General features: G+C 54.5%; 1 protein-coding gene across 1 annotated transcript; it reads left to right on the top strand.

The window, feature by feature from the left end:
• Nucleotides 1-4,904: 4,904 nt before the first annotated feature.
• Nucleotides 4,905-11,195, top strand: CSTB (cystatin B). The gene is made up of 3 exons (XM_030914934.1): nucleotides 4,905-5,140; nucleotides 10,242-10,343; nucleotides 10,816-11,195. The coding sequence occupies exons 1-3, from the start codon at nucleotides 5,075-5,077 to the stop codon at nucleotides 10,942-10,944; spliced, it is 297 nt and encodes a 98-aa protein (XP_030770794.1). The 5' UTR covers nucleotides 4,905-5,074; the 3' UTR covers nucleotides 10,945-11,195.
• Nucleotides 11,196-17,391: the final 6,196 nt, after the last annotated feature.

Here is a 17,391-nt window from a genome sequence, read left to right as displayed (position 1 = left end):
CCCAGCACTTTGGGAGGCCAAGGTGGGTAGATCACAAAGTCAGGAGTTCGAGACCAGCCTGGCCAACACCAACATGGTGAAAACCTGTCTCTACTAAAAATACAAAAATTAGCTGGATGTCGTGGCAGGCGCCTGTAATCCCAGCTAGTCGGGAAGCTGAGGCAGGAGAATTGCTTGAATGCAGAAGACGGAAGCTGCAGTGAGCCGAGATCTTGCCACTGCATTCCACCCTGGGCGACAAGAGTGAAACTCCATCTCAACAACAATAACAACAACAACAAAAGAAGGCCGGACTCGGTGGCTCACGCCTGTAATCCCAGCACTTTGGGAGGCCAAGGCAGGCAGATCACGAGGTCAGGAGATCGACACCATCCTGGTTAACATGGTGAAACCTCGTCTCTATTAAAAATACAAAAAAATAGCCAGGCGTGGTGGTGGGCCCCTGTAGTGCCAGCTACTTAGGAGGCTGAGGCTGGAGAATGGTGTGAACCTGGGAGGCGGAGCTTGCAGTGAGCCAAGATTGCACCATTGCACTCCAGCCTGGGCAACACAGCAAGACTCTGTCTTAAAAAAAAAAAAAGGGTTCACTTTCCTCCCAGATAAGAAATATGCATAATTTTTTTCTGTTTCATTCTCTAAGTGGGGAGACAAGGTATTTGGTCTTTTTCCCTTGCCTTCAGTAAAATGAAAAACTCTGGCATCAAAGAATGGGAGGTAAAAGTCAGTATGGTTGGGCGTGATGGCTCATGCCTGTAATCCCTGCACTTTGGGAGGCCGAGGTGGAATTGCTCAACAGGTTCGTCCAGCCTGCTGTACAAAGGCGATGGCATTGCAGTAAAGAAAATTAATTGCCGGGTGTGGTGGCTCACGCCTTTAATCTCAGCACTTTGGGAGGTTGAGGGGGGTTCATCACCTGAGGTCAGGAGTTTGAGACCAGCCTGACCAACACGGCGAAACCTCGTCTCTACTAAAAATACAAAAATTAGCTGGGCGTGGTGATGCATGCCTGTAATCCCAGCTACTCGGGAGACTGAGGCAGGAGAATCGCTTGAACCTGGGAGGCGGAAGTTGCAGTGAGCCAAGATTGTGCCACTGCACTCCAGCCTGGGAGACAGAGGGAGACTCTGTCTCAGAAAAAAAAAAAAAAGTGAATTGATGTGAGGCTGGTCATGCCACAAGGGAGATGGAGTGATTACTCAAATCAATCTCATCGCAGGCCTGAGGGTTAGGGTTTTTCAAAGGTAGTATGGGGGAAGGGGTTGGGGTGGCTAGGCAATAGGTGCTTGCTGCTGGCCGAGTGAGTCAGAGATGAAATCATGGGAAGCTGTCCTCTTGCACTGAGTTGCTTCTGGGAGGGGCCACAGGCGCCACGGTCAGCACAGTTTCTGGACAGAGTTATAACTGAGCATTCAGCAGAAATAGAGTTACAGGCTGGGTGTGGTGGCTCATGCCTGTAATCTCAACACTTTTGGAAGCCAAGGCGGGTGGATCACCTGAGGTCAGGAGTTCAAGACCAGCCTGGCCAACATAGTGAAACCCCGTCTCTATACAAAAATTACCTGGGCATGGTGGCACGCACCTGTAATCCCAGCTACTTGCGAGGCTGAGGCAGGAGAATTGCTTGCACCTGGGAGGCAGTGGTTGCAGCAGTGAGCCAAGATCAGGGCATTGCACTCCAGTCTGGATGACAAAACGAGACTTGGAAGGAAGGAAAGAAGGAAGGAAGGAAGGAAGGAAGGAAGGAAGGAAGGAAGGAAGGGAGGGAGGGAGGGAGGGAGGGAGGGAGGGAGAGAGAAAGCTAGGCGGGTGGGAGGCAGGGAGAGAGGGAAGGAGGGGGGAGGCAGGGAGAGAGGGAAGGAGGGGGGAGGCAGGGAGAGAGGGAAGGAGGGGTAGGCAGGGATAGAGGGAAGGAGGGGGAGGGAGGGGGGAGGCAGGGAGAGAGGGAAGGAGGGGTAGGCAGGGATAGAGGGAAGGAGGGGGAGGGAGGGGGGAGGCAGGGAGAGAGGGAAGGAGGGGGAGGCAGGAAGAGAGGGAAGGAGGGGGGAGGCAGGGAGAGAGGGATAACTGAGTGTTCGTCAGGCTACACTTTAGCCCGCTTCCTTCTGAGAGTCACGTAGCACTAGTGACCATCTGCACCCCCGCTGTTCCTACGGATGGAATCTCTGACCTCAGAATCAGGAGACTTGTTGAAGAACTCCTTAAGATGCTTCAGATCCTCAATTCCAGGCCAACCAGCTTGAAGATTCCCACAGAGGAAGTGAGCCAGCATGAAAACACAGCTTCTTCAACCCCACCCCATGACTTCACCCTGCACGCCTCCACCGGTCAGCAGCCCCGCCCTCAGCCCACTCCAAACCCCTAAAAGTCCCCAGCCCCATACTCCTCAGGGAGGTGGATTTGAGGTCTCCTCTCAGTTACAGCCTTGCGGTTCAAACTGTCTGCTGCAAACCCTGGGTGGCAGTGTGCTGACTTCCCCCACCCTGGGCAACAGACCTGTCGCAGTCACACTCCTAGTGAGCCCCTCTTCCGGCTCCCCAGGCCACAGCCTCCCTTAGGTGCACCTGAGCCTCCCCTTCCCATTCCAGGCTTTTTCCTGGCCCTGCCCCACCTGCTGAGGAATCTCGGTCAACACAAGAGAGGATGGCGACTCCCTTGTGCAGCAAGCCCTGAATAAATGACCTTTTGTTCTCATGTGCGTGGGCTCTGTTTATTTCCACAGCTGTTATCCTCCTATTTGTAAAATGGAGGCACCTAGGACCCAGTTCCAGCCTGGAGAGTGAGGGTCCAACTCCAGGAGGCACCTCAGGACCAAAGGCCTCAAGGCCAACACCTTCCACAGCAGGAGCCCCACAGAGCTGCAGGACCTGCACAAGCAGCGGACATCCCTTTCTCGTGACCATTTTTTCCTCTGATGCTTTGTTTTCCACATAGAAGAGTTTTCCATTTTTGTGGGGTCAAATCTGCCTTCACTCATTCAACAATGATGCAGGTCTCTGCCCAGCTCCCCCTGGGCTTCAACCACACCTGACTGCCTACCCCTTTGCGCCCTTCCCTGAAGTGACAGACCAGGCTGTGCCCTGGCAGGTAAGGGAAAGCCCCCCACAACCCATTCATGGGCTGCTCCTGCTTGGGCCTTGTACCCAGGAGCGGACCAGTTCCCCTGAGGGACAGCCCTTGGGTGGGGTGTCTGGTCATTTTGAAGAGCCAGTCACACCAACAGGTGCCTAGCACAGGCCCCACCCCCACCCCAAATAAGGCAAGCAACCCTTCCCTTTCCCAGCTGGTCCAGTCTAACACAAATCCTAAACCAAAGGGCCTGTGTGGTGGCTCAAGCCTGTCATCCCAGCACTTCGGGGGATGGATCGATTTTAGCCTAGGAGTTCAAGACCAGCCTGGGCAATATAGTGAGACTCCATCTCTACAAAAACATTTTTTAAAAAAATTAGGGGTGCAGGCCAGGTGCGGTGGCTCATGCCTGTAATCCCAGCACTTTGGGAGGCCGAGGTGGGTGGATCACGAGGTCAGGAGATGGAGATCATCCTGGCTAACACAGTGAAACCCCATCTCTACTACAAATACAAAAAATTAGCCAGGCGTGGTTGTGGGGGTCTGTAGTCCCAGCTACTTGGAGGGCTGAGGCAGGAGAATGGCGTGAACCCAGGAGGCAGAGCTTGCAGTGAACTGAGACTGTGCCACTGCACTCCAGCCTGGGCAACAGAGCAAGACTCCGTCTCAAAAAAAAAAAAAAATTAGGGGTGTAGTGGCTCATGCCGCTAATCCCAGCACTTTGAGAGGCCGAGGTGGACAGATTGCTCAGAAGTTCCAGACCAGTCTGGGAAACATGGTGAAACTCTCTGTATATGCGTGTGGTAGGGTGAGCCTGTGGTCCCAGCTAGTACAGCAGCTGAGGTGGGAAGATCGATTGAGCCCAGGAGGTTCAGGCTGCAGTGAGTTGTGATCAGGCCACTGCACCCCAGCCTGTCCAACAGAGCAAGACCCTATCTAAAATAAAAAAAAAAAAAAAAAAAAGAAAGAACGAAAGAAAGAAAGAAAAAAAGAGGTCAGGCGCGGTGTCTCACGCTTGTAATCCCAGCACTTTGGGAGCCCAAGGCGGGTGGATCACGAGGTCAGGGTTCGAGACCATCCTGGCCAATATGGGGAAACCCCGTCTCTACAAAAAACACAAACATTAGCCGGGCTTAGTGGCGCGCTCCTGAAATCCCAGCTACTCGAGAGGCTGAGGCAGGAGGAACGCTTGAACCCGGAGGTTAAAGTGAGCCGAGATTGAGCCACTGCACTCCAGCCTGAGAGACGGAGCGAGACTCTGTCTCAAAAAAAAAAAAAAAAAAAAAAAGAAAAGGAAAAGAAAAAAAGAAAAGAAATCCTAAAAGGCAAATTCCAATTCCACCACAGAACCCTGCCTTCTTCTCATCCCTCTGATCTACCCCCCGCCCCCACCCAGCCTGGGGCGCGTGGGCGCGTCTCCCCCTCCCTCGGCCCCTCTGTCCACCCGCTTCAGCCTTCAGTGTCCTGGGTCACAAGCAGTGATGTCCACTGCAGCCAGCACACCTGCTCCCGCGGGGCCGGGACCCCTGACCCCTGTAGCGCTGCGCCCACCCCACCCGTGCCCTCCCTCGTGCGCGGCCCGGACCCCGCCACACTGCAGGACAGCTCCCCCTCCGACTGCCCCTCCCCATGGTCCCACCCTGCACGCCCAACCCACCGGCGACACCCGGCCGCGCCCCCGCCCCGGTCCTTGTGACTCGGCGCCTGGAAAGACCACACCAACCCCGGGAGGGGGGCGCTCCTTCCCGACCCCGGCCCTGGGCGCGGAGACCGAGCCCGCGGCACGTGGTAGCCAGGCTCCCCGCCCTGCGCTCCGCCCTGAGCCCCGCCCCGCGCGCCCCTTCTTGGGGGCCACCGCGACCCCGCAGGGGACGCCCAAGCCAAGGTCCCCCCTCCCCGCGCCTTGGTTCCGCCCGCGTGTCACGTGACCTCAGCGCCTACTTGAGCGGAGGAGCCGCCGCGTCCCGTCGCCGAGTCCCCTCGCCAGGTTCCCTCCGTCGCCGCCAAGATGATGTGCGGGGCGCCCTCCGCCGTGCAGCCGGCCACCGCCGAGACCCAGGACATCGCCGACCAGGTGGGTGGGCCGCGGGGACGGGGCCGGCCCGGGGTCCCGCCTGAGCCTCAGGGCGCGGCCGCGGCTCCTGGAGCGGGAGAAGCCACTTGGGCCCCGCTGCGCACCCGTGGGCGGGCGGGCTCGGCCCTGGACCCCCGGGCTGGTCTGGGCTGTGGCCGTGAGAGGCCTCCCTCGGCTCGGGCGCTGCGCGCGAGTGTGCAGGGGAGGGGGCCGCGCCTGGGACGCCGCTGGGGAGACATTGGGCTCTGCTGAATACAGCAAGGGCGAGTGGGAATTGATAGCCCCGGAGCAGGGTGCGGTCCCTGGACGGACAATCCGAGGGGAAACCCCAGGCACGAGGCGCTTCAGGCTTCAGGCAGGCAGGTGATCGGGCGTCGCCGGCGATGGCGCAGGTGAGCAGCCGGCTCCAAACTTCACGGTGATCCGATAGCAAGCGGGTGGGGAGGGTCTGGCTAAATGGACTTAGCCAGGCTTCTTGCTAAAACTGGATTTTACAAGGAAGTGCGCAGGTGGCCTAGGCGCTTCAGGAGCCCGACTACAGTTTGGCCAAGCAAGAATCTTTGTCAGTATCCTCAACTAGTTCAGGAAAAATATCATGAGAGAGTGCAAGAGGTCCCCAGCGATAAGGCACATGGGTTAAGATCTTAAGCGTATCTGCACAAAGCGTCTACAGGTTTCTTTACACGCTTCTGATTCTAGCACTGTTTCAAACTGTAAGTCTAAATAAAAAGTTAAAACACACAAAAAAAACAAGATAAAAACCGGGCTGGGTTGCAGAGGGCAACCTTCCCTGTGCCTCGGTTTCCTCATCTGTAAAATGGACGTCCTGTTGCTTTGCACCTTCCAGAGGATTCTAGAGGGGCTTCAGTGAGCAGGTCCTCTGCAGGAAGCCCCTCCGGTGGAGCACAGGCCAGGCCCACCTCCCTGTCATAGTTGGTGACGGAGTGGATGCCCCAAGCAGAAACAGGTCCAGGCGATGCTGAGGCCAGGGCTTTTTGTTTTTTGTTTTGAGACGGAGTCTCACCCTGTTGCCCAGACTGGAGTGCAGTGGCGCAATCTCGGCTCCCTGCAACCTCCGCTTCCCAGGTTCAAGAGATTCTCCTGCCTTAGCCTCCTGAGTAGCTGGGATTACAGGCATGCACCATCATGCCCGGCTAATTTTTGTATTGTTAGTAGAAACAGGGTTTCACCAGATTGGCCAGGCTGGTCTTGAACTCCTGACCTCAAGTAATCTGCCCGCCTCCGCCTCCCAAAGCGCTGGGATTACAGGTATGAGCCCCCGTGCCCGGCCGAGGCCTGTTTTTGTTTTGTTTTTGTTTTCTGTGAGACAGAGTCTCGGTCTGTCGCCCAGGCTGGAGGGCAGCGGCGCGATCTCAGCTCACTGCAACCTCTGCCTCCTGGGTTCAAGCTATCCTCTTGCCTCAGCCTCCCGAGTAGCTGGGATTACAGGCACCTACCACCACACCAGGCTAATTTTTGTGTTTTTAGTAGATCCGGGGTTTCGCCATGTTGGCCAGGCTGATCTGGCCTGTGTTTTGAGTAAGGAGAGGAAAAGGGAAACAAATTTATTTTCCTTTATATTTATTTATTTATTTATTTATTGACACAGGGTCTCGTTCTGTCACCCAGGCTGGAATGCAGTGGCACAGCCTTGACCTCCTGGGTTCAAGCGATTCTCCTGCCTCAGCCTCCTGAGTAGCTGGGACTACAGGTGCACGCCACCACGCCTGGCTAATTTTTGTATTTTTAGTAGAGACCGGGTTTCACCATGTTGCCAGGCTAGTCTCAAATTCCTGGGCTCAAGCAGCCCTCCAGCTTCACCCTTCCACAGTGCTGGGATTGCCGGGGTGAGCCCCGCCCAGCCTTCTTTCTCCTTTTATCTTTCCTCCCTGCTGCTGCTTCCTGAATGTGGTCAGCCCACAGCCTCATCACTCAAGCGTTTTTGACCATCTGACTGCGGGAAGAAGGGCAGAATGAGTCAGTCTCATGACACCTTTGGAAATGAGGCATTTGTCCAGCCAGTGCCTGCCCAGGCTGCTTGTGGGAGCCGCACCTGGAAAAGTGGTTCCTCTCCCCGACAGCCACCCATAGAAGCTTACGTAGCTCTTCCTTACCCGTTTACTGGCTTTCCAGGCCTAAGACATCCCGCATTGTCACCCACTCTGAACTTCCAATGAGTTCTTGTTGCAGCCAGGAGAAAAAGAGTCCCTGTCTCAAAAGTGACCTGAGTGGGCCCAGCCATGGCTACTGGGAGGGGCGTTAAGGCAGGCATATGAACCAGGCAGCCCATTTGCCAGGTGGTCTCTAAGGAAGGGCGGGAGGAGAGGGCAGGGGTGCTTCCTGGACACCCCCTAGTCGGGCCCTGTCTTACCGACTCCTTATGGGAGCGCTCGGGCTGAGTGTTCCTATCATACTTTGCAGACAAGGAGGGTGGAGACCAGAGCCTGACTTGAGCCCTGAGGCCAGCAGAGTTCCTCATTCTGTGCCACTGCATGGGGGACCCTCCCCCAGAGCCGCCCCTGCGCCTTCGCATCCCATCTGCCCCACTGTCGACACCCCCGACACAGGTGACTGGTCGGTCACTTGTGGCTTTCTAACTGATCCTGCCTTTCAGGCCTCCCCGGGTGAGAGGCCGGCCCATGCTGCTCCCTGCCAGCAGCGTCAGTGTCCACGTCAGTGCCCACACTGCACAGGCGGCCTGGCCTGGAACCAACACCTCCATGGTGCACAGCCTCCTCCACAGCCTCCCGGGGGTTTCCCTGCCATGCCCTGCAGACTTTCCTGCTCCTGCTCCCGAAACAGCAAAGAGAGGGGCGAGTGCTCATCCTCCCATGCCCTGGGGTGGGTCTGTGGGCGAGACCCAACCTGAGCCCTCAGTGACTGGGGGTGAGGGCTGCCACACTGGTGTGGCCCCACAGGCCCACTGGACATTGCTGGGAGAGGGGCACACAGGTTGGTCTCCAGACACAGGTAGCCACTGTGCCCATGCAGCGAGAAGCATGGCGGCCTTGAGCAGAGAACATGGAGGGCAGGAGGGCACCTTCCCCTCCCCACCTCCCAGAGAACAGGGCTCAGGAAGGCATCTTCCCCTCACCCCACCCCCCAGAGAACAGCAGGGCAGGAGGGCACGTCCCCTCCCCACCTCCCCAGCCTTTCCTGCCAGGGGCCCAGGCCTCTCTTCTCCAGCCTGTGCCAGCAAAGGCCCTCCCTGGCGCTGGGAGGTGGTGGGGCCTTGGGCCAGGTTGCCCTGGTGGCTCCGCTACCGGTAATACTGGGTGACTCCCTTTCTTTCCCAACTGGTGTGCTTCCCGCCACTTCCTGTTTGTTTGTTTGTCTTGAGATGGAGTCTTGCTCTGTCGCCCAGGCTGGAGTGCAGTGGCATGATCTCAGCGATCGCTGCAACCTCCACCCGCCAAGGTTCAAGTGATTCCCCTGCCTCAGCCTCCTGAGTAGCTGGGACTACAGGTGTGCACCACCACGCCTGGCTAATGTTTTGTGTTTCAGTAGAGACGGGGTTTCACCATGTTGGCCAGGATGCTCTTGATCTCCTGACCTCGTGATCCACCTGCCTCGGCCTCCCAAGTGCTGAGATTACAGGCGTGAGCCACTGTGCCTGCCGGCCCGTTTTGTTTTTTTAAACTAAACCCCTCATTCTCTGGGACCAGCTTCGTCACTCCGGTATACTCTTGTGCTCACCCGTTAACCTAGGCAGCAGCCAGAGCACTTTTTTTTTTTTTTGAGACAGGGTCCCACCATATCTCCCAGGCTGGGTTGCAGTGGTGCGATCATCGCTCACGGTAACCTCGGACTCCAGGACCCCAGCGATCCACCTCAGCCTCTCCAGTAGCTAGGATCACAGAAGCATGCCACCACATCTGGCTGATGTTATTTATTTTTTTAGAGATGGAGTCTCCACCTCCAGGGCTCAAGCAATCCTCCTGCGTTGGCCTCCTAAAGTTTTGGTATCACAGGCAGAAACCACTGTGCTTGACCCCAAAGTACTTTTAAACTACGTTAGATTTAATTGTTTTTTTTTTTTTTTTTTTTTTTTTAGATGAAGTCTCACTCTGTTGCCCAGGCTGGAGTGCAGTGGCACAGTCTCAGCTCACTGCAACCTCCACCTCTTGGGTTCAAGCAATTCTCCTGCATCAGCCTCTCAAGTAGCTGGTACTACAGGTGTGAGCCAGCACACCCAGCTAATTTTTATATTTTTAGTAGAGACGGAGTTTTGCCACATTGGCAGGGGTGGTCTCGAACTCCTGACCTCAAGTGATCCGCGTGCCTGGGCCTCTCAAAGTGGTCAGATTACAGGTGTGAGCCACCACACCTGGCCTTTTTCTTTGAGATAGAGTCTCACTCTGTCGCCCAGGCTGGAGTGCAGTGGCATGGTCTCGGCTCACTGCAAACTCTGCTTCTGGGGTTCAAGTGATTCTTCTGCCTTAGCCTCCCAAGTAGCAGGGACTACAGGCGCCTGCCACCACACCCTGCTAATTTTTCTATATTTAGTAGAGACAGGGTTTTACCATGTTGGCCATGCTGGTCTCGAACTCCTGACCTCAAGTGATCCACCCACCTCAGCTTCCCAAAATGCTGGGATTACAGGCATGAGCCACCCTGCCTGGCCAATTTAATTTTTTTTTTTTAGATGGAGTTTTGCTCTTGTTGCCCAGGCCGGAGTGCAGTGGCTTGATCTTGGCTTACTGCAGCCTCCACCTCCCAGGTTCAAGTGATCCTCTTGCCTCAGCCTCGCGAGTAGCTGGGATTACAGGTGCTCACCACCACGCCCAGCTAATTTTTGTATTTTTAGTAGAAACGGGGTTTCGCCATTTGGCTAGGCTGGTCTCAAACTCCTGATCTCAAGTGATCCGCCTACCTCAGCCTCCCAAAGTTCTGAGATTACAGCCTTGAGCCACCGTACCCGACTGCAACTGTTTTTTTCTACTTTATGATTAGGCTAACAGTTTAAATGTCCCTTCAGTTGTAAGAGACAATTGTGTGAAGAGCCAGTGTCAGAATCGTGTGTGTGCACGTGCGTGCAAGTTACTCTAGCAGGAGGGCATCCAAGAAGCCACTGAGACATCCTCATGTCCCCTCTGCCTAGGTGAGGTCCCAGCTTGAAGAGAAAGAAAACAAGAAGTTCCCTGTATTTAAGGCCGTGTCGTTCAAGAGCCAAGTGGTCGCGGGGACAAACTACTTCATCAAGGTAGAGTGTGGCTGGGAGGGCCTGCCCTGAACGGGTGCTGGTAGAAAGCCGCCTGCGCAGGTCTGGGCTCTGTGGTGTAGAGTGTGGCTGGGAGGGCCTGCCCCGAGCGGGTGCTGGTAGGAAGTCACCTGCACAGGCCTGGGCTCTGTGGTATAGAGTGTGGCCTGGGAGGACCTGCCCGGAACGGGTGCTGGTAGGAAGCCGCCTGCACAGGCCTGGGCTCTGTGGTCTCAGGTGCTGGTGTACCCTGTGGCTGCCCCCTGAGATGAGCATCCTACTGTGTGTGTCCATCGGCCTTTCAAGAGGACTAGGGCTTCCGGGGAGCTAAGAACCCTAAGGGATGTGAGGTGCAAGGCGTCCGCTGCACCTGCAGGAGAAGACAGGATTGTCTTCAGCCAGCTGCTAATGCCCTGGAGGGATGCAGCAAGGTGACTCGGGATCAGAGGCTCCTCTCACTCCACTGTCTTCCCAGGTGCACGTTGGCGACGAGGACTTTGTACACCTGCGAGTGTTCAAATCTCTTCCTCACGAAAACAAGCCCTTGACCTTGTCTGACTACCAGACCAACAAAGCCAAGCACGACGAGCTGAGCTATTTCTGATCCTGACTTTGGACAGGACCCTTCAGCCAGAAGACTGAGAATTAAAGTGATCCTCCGTGGACCAGAGCACGCACTTGTGATCCTAAAATAAGCTTCATCTCCGGGCTGTGCCCTCGGGGTGGAAGGGGCGGGATTCAGCAGCTGCCCTTGCATTTCTCTTCCTAAATTTCATTGTGTTGATTTCTTTCCTTCCCAGTGATCTTAATTACTTTCAAAATATTTTCAAAATAGATGTATTTTTAAAATCCTTATAGACTGACTGCCTCCTTTGTTTTGGATTTTTTTCTTCGTCTGAACCATGCTGGGCAGGTCCTTCCCCTCGGGGGCATGGAGGCCGGGGAGATTGCCCGGCTCACACAGCAAGCGGGTGGTGGACCCAGGATTCACACCTTGCCGCTCCGGCCCGCGTTCCTAACCACCGTCTTTTCATGTTGTTGCTTTGACTAGGTCGTGGCCCCAAGCCTCAGTTTCTCCCATAAAATAAAAGAGTGTGAGTAAATCCAATTCCACAGCTTAACTGGCTCCAGATCTCAGATACATTCATACACTTTATGCTCCAGTACAGAGAGCCAGCAACACTGTCGTGCACGTGCGGAATAGCCTGCAGCCTCGCTGAGCGCCCTGCGATGCGGGAGGCTTCCCATGGAGCCATGTGGGCTCCTAAAGGGAGGTATCTTAGGAGAGCGTGTCTATTTAAAAAACGCCTTCTAGTTTTCAACAGGGATTACTTCCCATTCATGGAATCGGCCCGGTGGCTTCCCATCTGTGATGCTGTGTTAAACAGGACAGAAGAGGGAGCATCATACATGATAAGAGCTAAGACTGGGGGTGAAAGTCTCTGTGCACCGGGGTCATGATGTCAGTGTATTCCTGAGGGTGTCCTGAGCTGCACTTTGCCTCCAAGGCGTCCGACAGCGTACGCCAGAACTGCTGCCGCAGGATTCAGGCTGTCCAGATCGGGGGAGGGGGCAGTGAAGACTAAGGAGAGATCTACCTGTGAGTCCACAGAGCTTTGAAAGTGATGATAGAAAACTCTGAATCAGGCTGGGCGCGGTGGCTCACACCTGGAATCCCAATACTTTGGGAGGCCAAAATGGGTGGATCACTTTGAGGTCAGGAGTTCTAGGCCAGCCTGACCAACGTGGTGAAACCCTGTCTCTACTAAAAATAGAAAAATTAGCTGGGTGTTGTGGCAGGCGCCTATATTCCCAGCTACTTGGGAGGCTGAGACAGGAGGAACACTTGGACCCTGGAGGTGGAGGTTGCAGTGAGCCAAAGTTGCACCACTGCACTCCATCCTGGGTGACAGAGTGAGATCCTGTCTCCAAAAAAAAAAAAGGAAAGGAAAGGAAAAAAAGAAAACTCTGAATCATGGACTGTGTATTCTGTACTCTTAACATGAACTCTGAGAATAAGCTTTTATAACATGCAAAACAGAATCAAGCAGTTTTGCATTGAAAGGAAAACCCAAGGTATTTCCCACTTGAGAACTTCCAGTGGAAGGCAGGTGGGGGAGGTGCCGTTTAGGGTGCCACACAGTGGGAGAGCCGTCCCCAACAGGAAGGGAGCGGGTGTCTGCAGGAGCAGTGACCAGGAACTCCTATGGGGCACCTGGGTTGGGGGAAGCTGGATTTAGAGTTAGAAGCTTGTGTGTAAACAGGAAATACCAGTATAAAACAGAAAATAAAAGATGTAATTAACGCTGTGGTCTGGTTTAAATACAGGTTGACAAAGGGATCAAAATTATTTCTGTGGCTGGGCATGCGTGGCTCACACCTGTAATCCCAGCACTTTGGGAGGCTGAGGTGGGCGGATCACTTGAGGTCAGGAGTTCCAGACCAGCCTAACCAACATGGTGAAACCCCATCCCTACTGAAAAAAAATAAATGGCCGGGCGCGGTGGCTCAAGCCTGTCATCCCAGCACTTTGGGAGGCCGAGACGGGCGGATCACGAGGTCAGGAGATTGAGACCATCCTGGCTAACATGGTGAAACCCCGTCTCTACTAAAAAATACAAAAAAACTAGCCGGGCAAGGTGGTGGGCACCTGTAGTCCCAGCTACTCGGGAGGCTGAGGCAGGAGAATGGCCTGAATCCGAGAGGCGGAGCTTACAGTGAGCCGAGATCCGGCCACTGCACTCCAGCCTGGGCGACAGAGCGAGACTCCGTCTTTAAAATAAATAAATAAATAAATAAATAAATAAATAAATAAATAAGGCCAGGTGTGGTGGCTTACACCTGTAATCCCAGCACTTTGGGAGGCTGGGGCAGGCGAATCACAAGGTCAGGAGATGGAGACTACGGTGAAACCCCATCTCTACTAAAAATACAAAAAATTAGCTGGGCGCGGTGGTAGGCACCTGTAGTCCCAACTACTCGGGAAGCTGAGGCAGGAGAATGGCGTGAACCCAGGAAGCAGAGTTTGCAGTGAGCTGAGATCGCACCACTGCACACCAGCCTGGGTGACAGAGCGAGACTCTGCCTCAAAAATAAATAAATAAATAAATAAATAAATAAATAAATAAATAAATAAATAAATAAAATACAAAAAATTAGCTGGGCATGGTGGCAGGTGCCTGTAATCCCAGCTACTCAGGAGGCTGAGGCAAGAGAATAGCTTGAACCCAGGAGGCAGAGGAGGTTGCAGTGAGCCGAGATTGTACCACTGCACTCCAGCCTGGGTGACACAGTAAGACTCCATCTCTCTCTATATATATATACACATTATTTATATGAAGTTGTCAATTTCATCCACATGCTGTCTGCTTCCTTAGGAGCATCGGCAGCAGCAGCTTGGAAATCTGATGAATTTCACTACCCGCTGACAAAAGTCCCTTGTTACCGAACCCACTGCTGGTTTAACCCTGCCCTCTGAGAGTGCGTTAGGAGCTCTGATACGGTTTGGCTGTGTCTCCCCCCAAATTTCATCTTGAATTGTAGCTCCCATAATCCCATGTCATGGGAGGGACCTGATGGGAGGTCACTGAATCATGGAGGTGGTTACCCTCATTGCTGTTCTCGTGATAGTGAGTGAATCCTCATGAGATCTGATGGTTTTATAAGGGGCTTTCCCTCCTTTTGCTTGGCACTTCTCCTTCCTGCCACCATGTGAAGAAGGATATGTTTGCTTCCCTTTCCGCCGTGATGGTAAGTTTCCTGAGGCCTCCCCAGCCATGCTGAATGGTGAGTCGATTAAACCTCTTTCCTTTATAAATTATACAGTCTCGGACATGTCTTTATTAGCAGCATGAGAATGGACTAATACAGGAGCTCAAAGGGGGTGAGGCACGTGGTAGGGGAAGAATGAAGTCAGCTTGGACTCCCGTGGGGCTCACAGCATGGGGGTGGTGACTGTCACTGTCATGGATGTGAAATTTTACCAAGTGCCCTAAGGAAGGCTCCTGTTGGAGGTAAATGGGGATCTGACAGAGACGCAGAAGGCTTCTGGGCAGAGACCATGCCCAAGTTCAGACCTGAAGCTTGAGGAGGAGGAGGAGCCAGAGGCCGAGGCAGGTGAGACTGTCCTGTGCTAGCAGCAGAGTGGGGACTCCAGGTTGGGCAAAAGCATGGCGCATTCTGGGAGGCAGCTGAATGCCTCATAGCCACGACGTCACGGCAGCTGCCCTGGAGGAGCCCTGAGTCCTGGGACAGAGCCCCGGTTGTGCCCAGCAGTCTGGTGGGCAGGACGGGCTACCCTGAATGAATTAAGACACTGGATCCCCAGGACCCTGATGGCTCAGGTCCTTCCCCATCCTGGCACATGAACCAGAAAACAGGTCTACGTGCTGGGACCTGCCATGAGCCGCTTTCCCTCCAGACCCCCAAGAGCTAGAAAGACAACATGAGGGTCTTACTCATGGTTCGTTCAGGCATGTTTCCCCAAAACTGTTTGCCTCAGCAATGTTAAAAATGGCCGAGGTGGGAGGATCACTTGAGCTCAGGAGTTTGAGACCAGCCTAGGCAACATAGTCTCTACATCTCTACATACAAAAAATAAAAAATTAGTCAGGTTTGGTGACACACACTTGTAGTCCCAGCTACTTGGTAGACTGAGGTGGGAGGATCATATCATTTGAACTGGGAGGTCAGGGCTGCAGTGAGCCATCATCACACCACTGAACTCTGGCCTGGGTGACAGAGATCCTGTCTTGAAAATAATAATAATAATAATAATAATAATAATAAATAAATAAATAAATAAATGACAATGGCACGGGGAGCCAGGGCAGCGGAAGCCTACAGTCCCCTCCCAGGGCAGCCCCTCTCCTGCAGTCCGCCCTGCAGCCTGGGCGCCTGCTCAAGTCACGGGTAGGACAGGAAGGTGGAGAGGTGGGTGTGCAATGTCCAGAAAGTGCAGGAGCCCAGGACGGCCTGGCCTGAGCTTCCCGTTTGTAATGTGGGCCCCGTCCTGAAAGGGCACACTGCTTCCACACACTGGACACCAAACGCTCCTTGGGTTGCCCCTGTGACTGCTGCCCGTTTCCACTGGGGCCCCGGCCAATATAAATGCATGGAGCAGATGCTAGGCAAGGAACCACCCCACGCTGAGAGCCCAGACCCTCACTCTAAAGCTCCTGAGGCAGGCATGGTCCCCGGGCTGGGCAGGCAGCTGCGGGTCCCCAGTCCGCTGTCACTCACTCTTGAGTGACAGTGTCATCTTGGTTGGGTCTCCTACCCTCCACCCAGAATTCTCAGCGAGCATCACTTTTCCCAAAGCTAGTAGGTGGTTGTTTGTTTGTTTGAGATGGAGTTTCACTCTTGTCACCTGGGCTGGAGTGCAGTGGTGCGATCTTGGCTCACTGCAAACTCTACCTTCCGGGTTCAAGTGATTCTCCTGCCTCAGCCTCCTGAGTAGCTGGGATTACAGGCACCTGCCACCATGCCTGGCTAATTTTTGTATTTTTAGTAGAGACGGGATTTCACCATGTTGGCCAGGCTGGTCTTGAACTCCTGACCTCAGGTGATCCACCTGCCTCGGCCTCTCAAAGTGCTGGGATGCCAGGCGTGAGCCACCGCTCCAGGCCTGGTTTTTGTTTTTTTTGAGACAAGGTCTCACTCTGTTGCCTAGGCTGGAGTGCAGTGGGGCCATGATGGCTTACTGCAGTCTTGACCTCCCCTAGCTCAGGTGATCCTCCTGCCTCAGCCTCCTGAGCAGCTGGAACTATAGGTGCATGCCACCTCGTTCTGCTAATTATTTGTGTTTTTTGTAGCAATGGGGTTTCGCCATGTTGCCTAGGCTGGTCTTGAACTCCTGAGCTCAAGTCATCCACACACCTCAGCCCCAAAATGTGGTGGGATTACAGGCATGAGCTGCCGCACCAAGGGCCTGCAGGTTTTGCTGGCCTTGTGTTCCCGATCTGGCAGAACAGGGCAGCCAAGCTGTGTGTTAGCTGAGGTTCTGTCTGTGCAGAGAGGGTCTAGGGGGGAGCCAGGCAAAGCCAACAGTATCCTTACCAGCCCAGAGAAGCTGGGAGATGCCACCACAGCCTCACTTAGCCTCTCTTCTAACTGCTGTCAGGAAATGTGCGTTATGAAGCAGGGCCAACTGATGGAGATGAGATTAGATTCACACTAGACTAGAGACAGAATAACATAATTGGATGCAAATTGTGCAAGAGAGAAAATTGTAGGCTTGAGTAATCTAATCATTCCACCACCAGGTAGAATATCTAAGACATCCTAATTGAGCTACCCGGAAGCAGTGTTAATTCCCATTTTCTATCCCACAAAAGGCAGGGTCAGGACTCCAGCATTTGGAAGCTCAGAGCTCCACGAGCTCTCCACGGCACAACCACCCTTGGTTGGGTACCGTCCCTGACCATCGACTGAGCTCACACTCATTCCTTTCCAGGTTGTCTCTCCCTTCTCCCTCCTTCCCACATCTGAATGTCCTTGTGCCAGGCACCCTGCAGGTCTGCTTGCAGAGCGAGGCAGGCATGGCCCCTCTCCAAGAGGCTTACAGTGTCATAGGTGGCCAGAGATGGGCCAGGCCTTCCCTGCCCAGATCCTTCTCCCCACCTCCCTTAAGGGCAAGAAAAACTATAGAATTTTTCACAGATGGAAAAGACACACTTCCCAGGCTCCTCTGCAGCACATGGAGGGCACACTTCCCAGGCTCCTCTGCAGCACATGTAGGGCACACTTCCCAGGCTCCTCTGCAGCACGTGTAGCCACACCAGGGGATGCTGACGCAGGGCCAGATCAAGGAGCTGTGGTGAGCCGTGGCAGGGACATTGGGATCTGGGGGCAGGGAGCGTCGTGGACAACGTGCAGGGCAGAGAGAGCTACGTGTGCTGCAGCTGCCTTTAGAGAAAGCTGACCACAGGGCTGACTGCGGGGATGGGGAGCGGGTGAGCCCCTGAGAGGCGGCTGGAAGGACAAGAGTGGGCTCGGCTCTGCTCTACGAGGCTGCTGCCCGGCCTGGGAGCGAGCAGTGGGAGGTGCCATT

Source organism: Rhinopithecus roxellana, chromosome 13 (assembly GCF_007565055.1).
Source record: "Rhinopithecus roxellana isolate Shanxi Qingling chromosome 13, ASM756505v1, whole genome shotgun sequence".
NCBI lineage: Eukaryota > Metazoa > Chordata > Mammalia > Primates > Cercopithecidae > Rhinopithecus > Rhinopithecus roxellana.
This window is presented reverse-complemented; position numbering and strand designations above follow the sequence as displayed.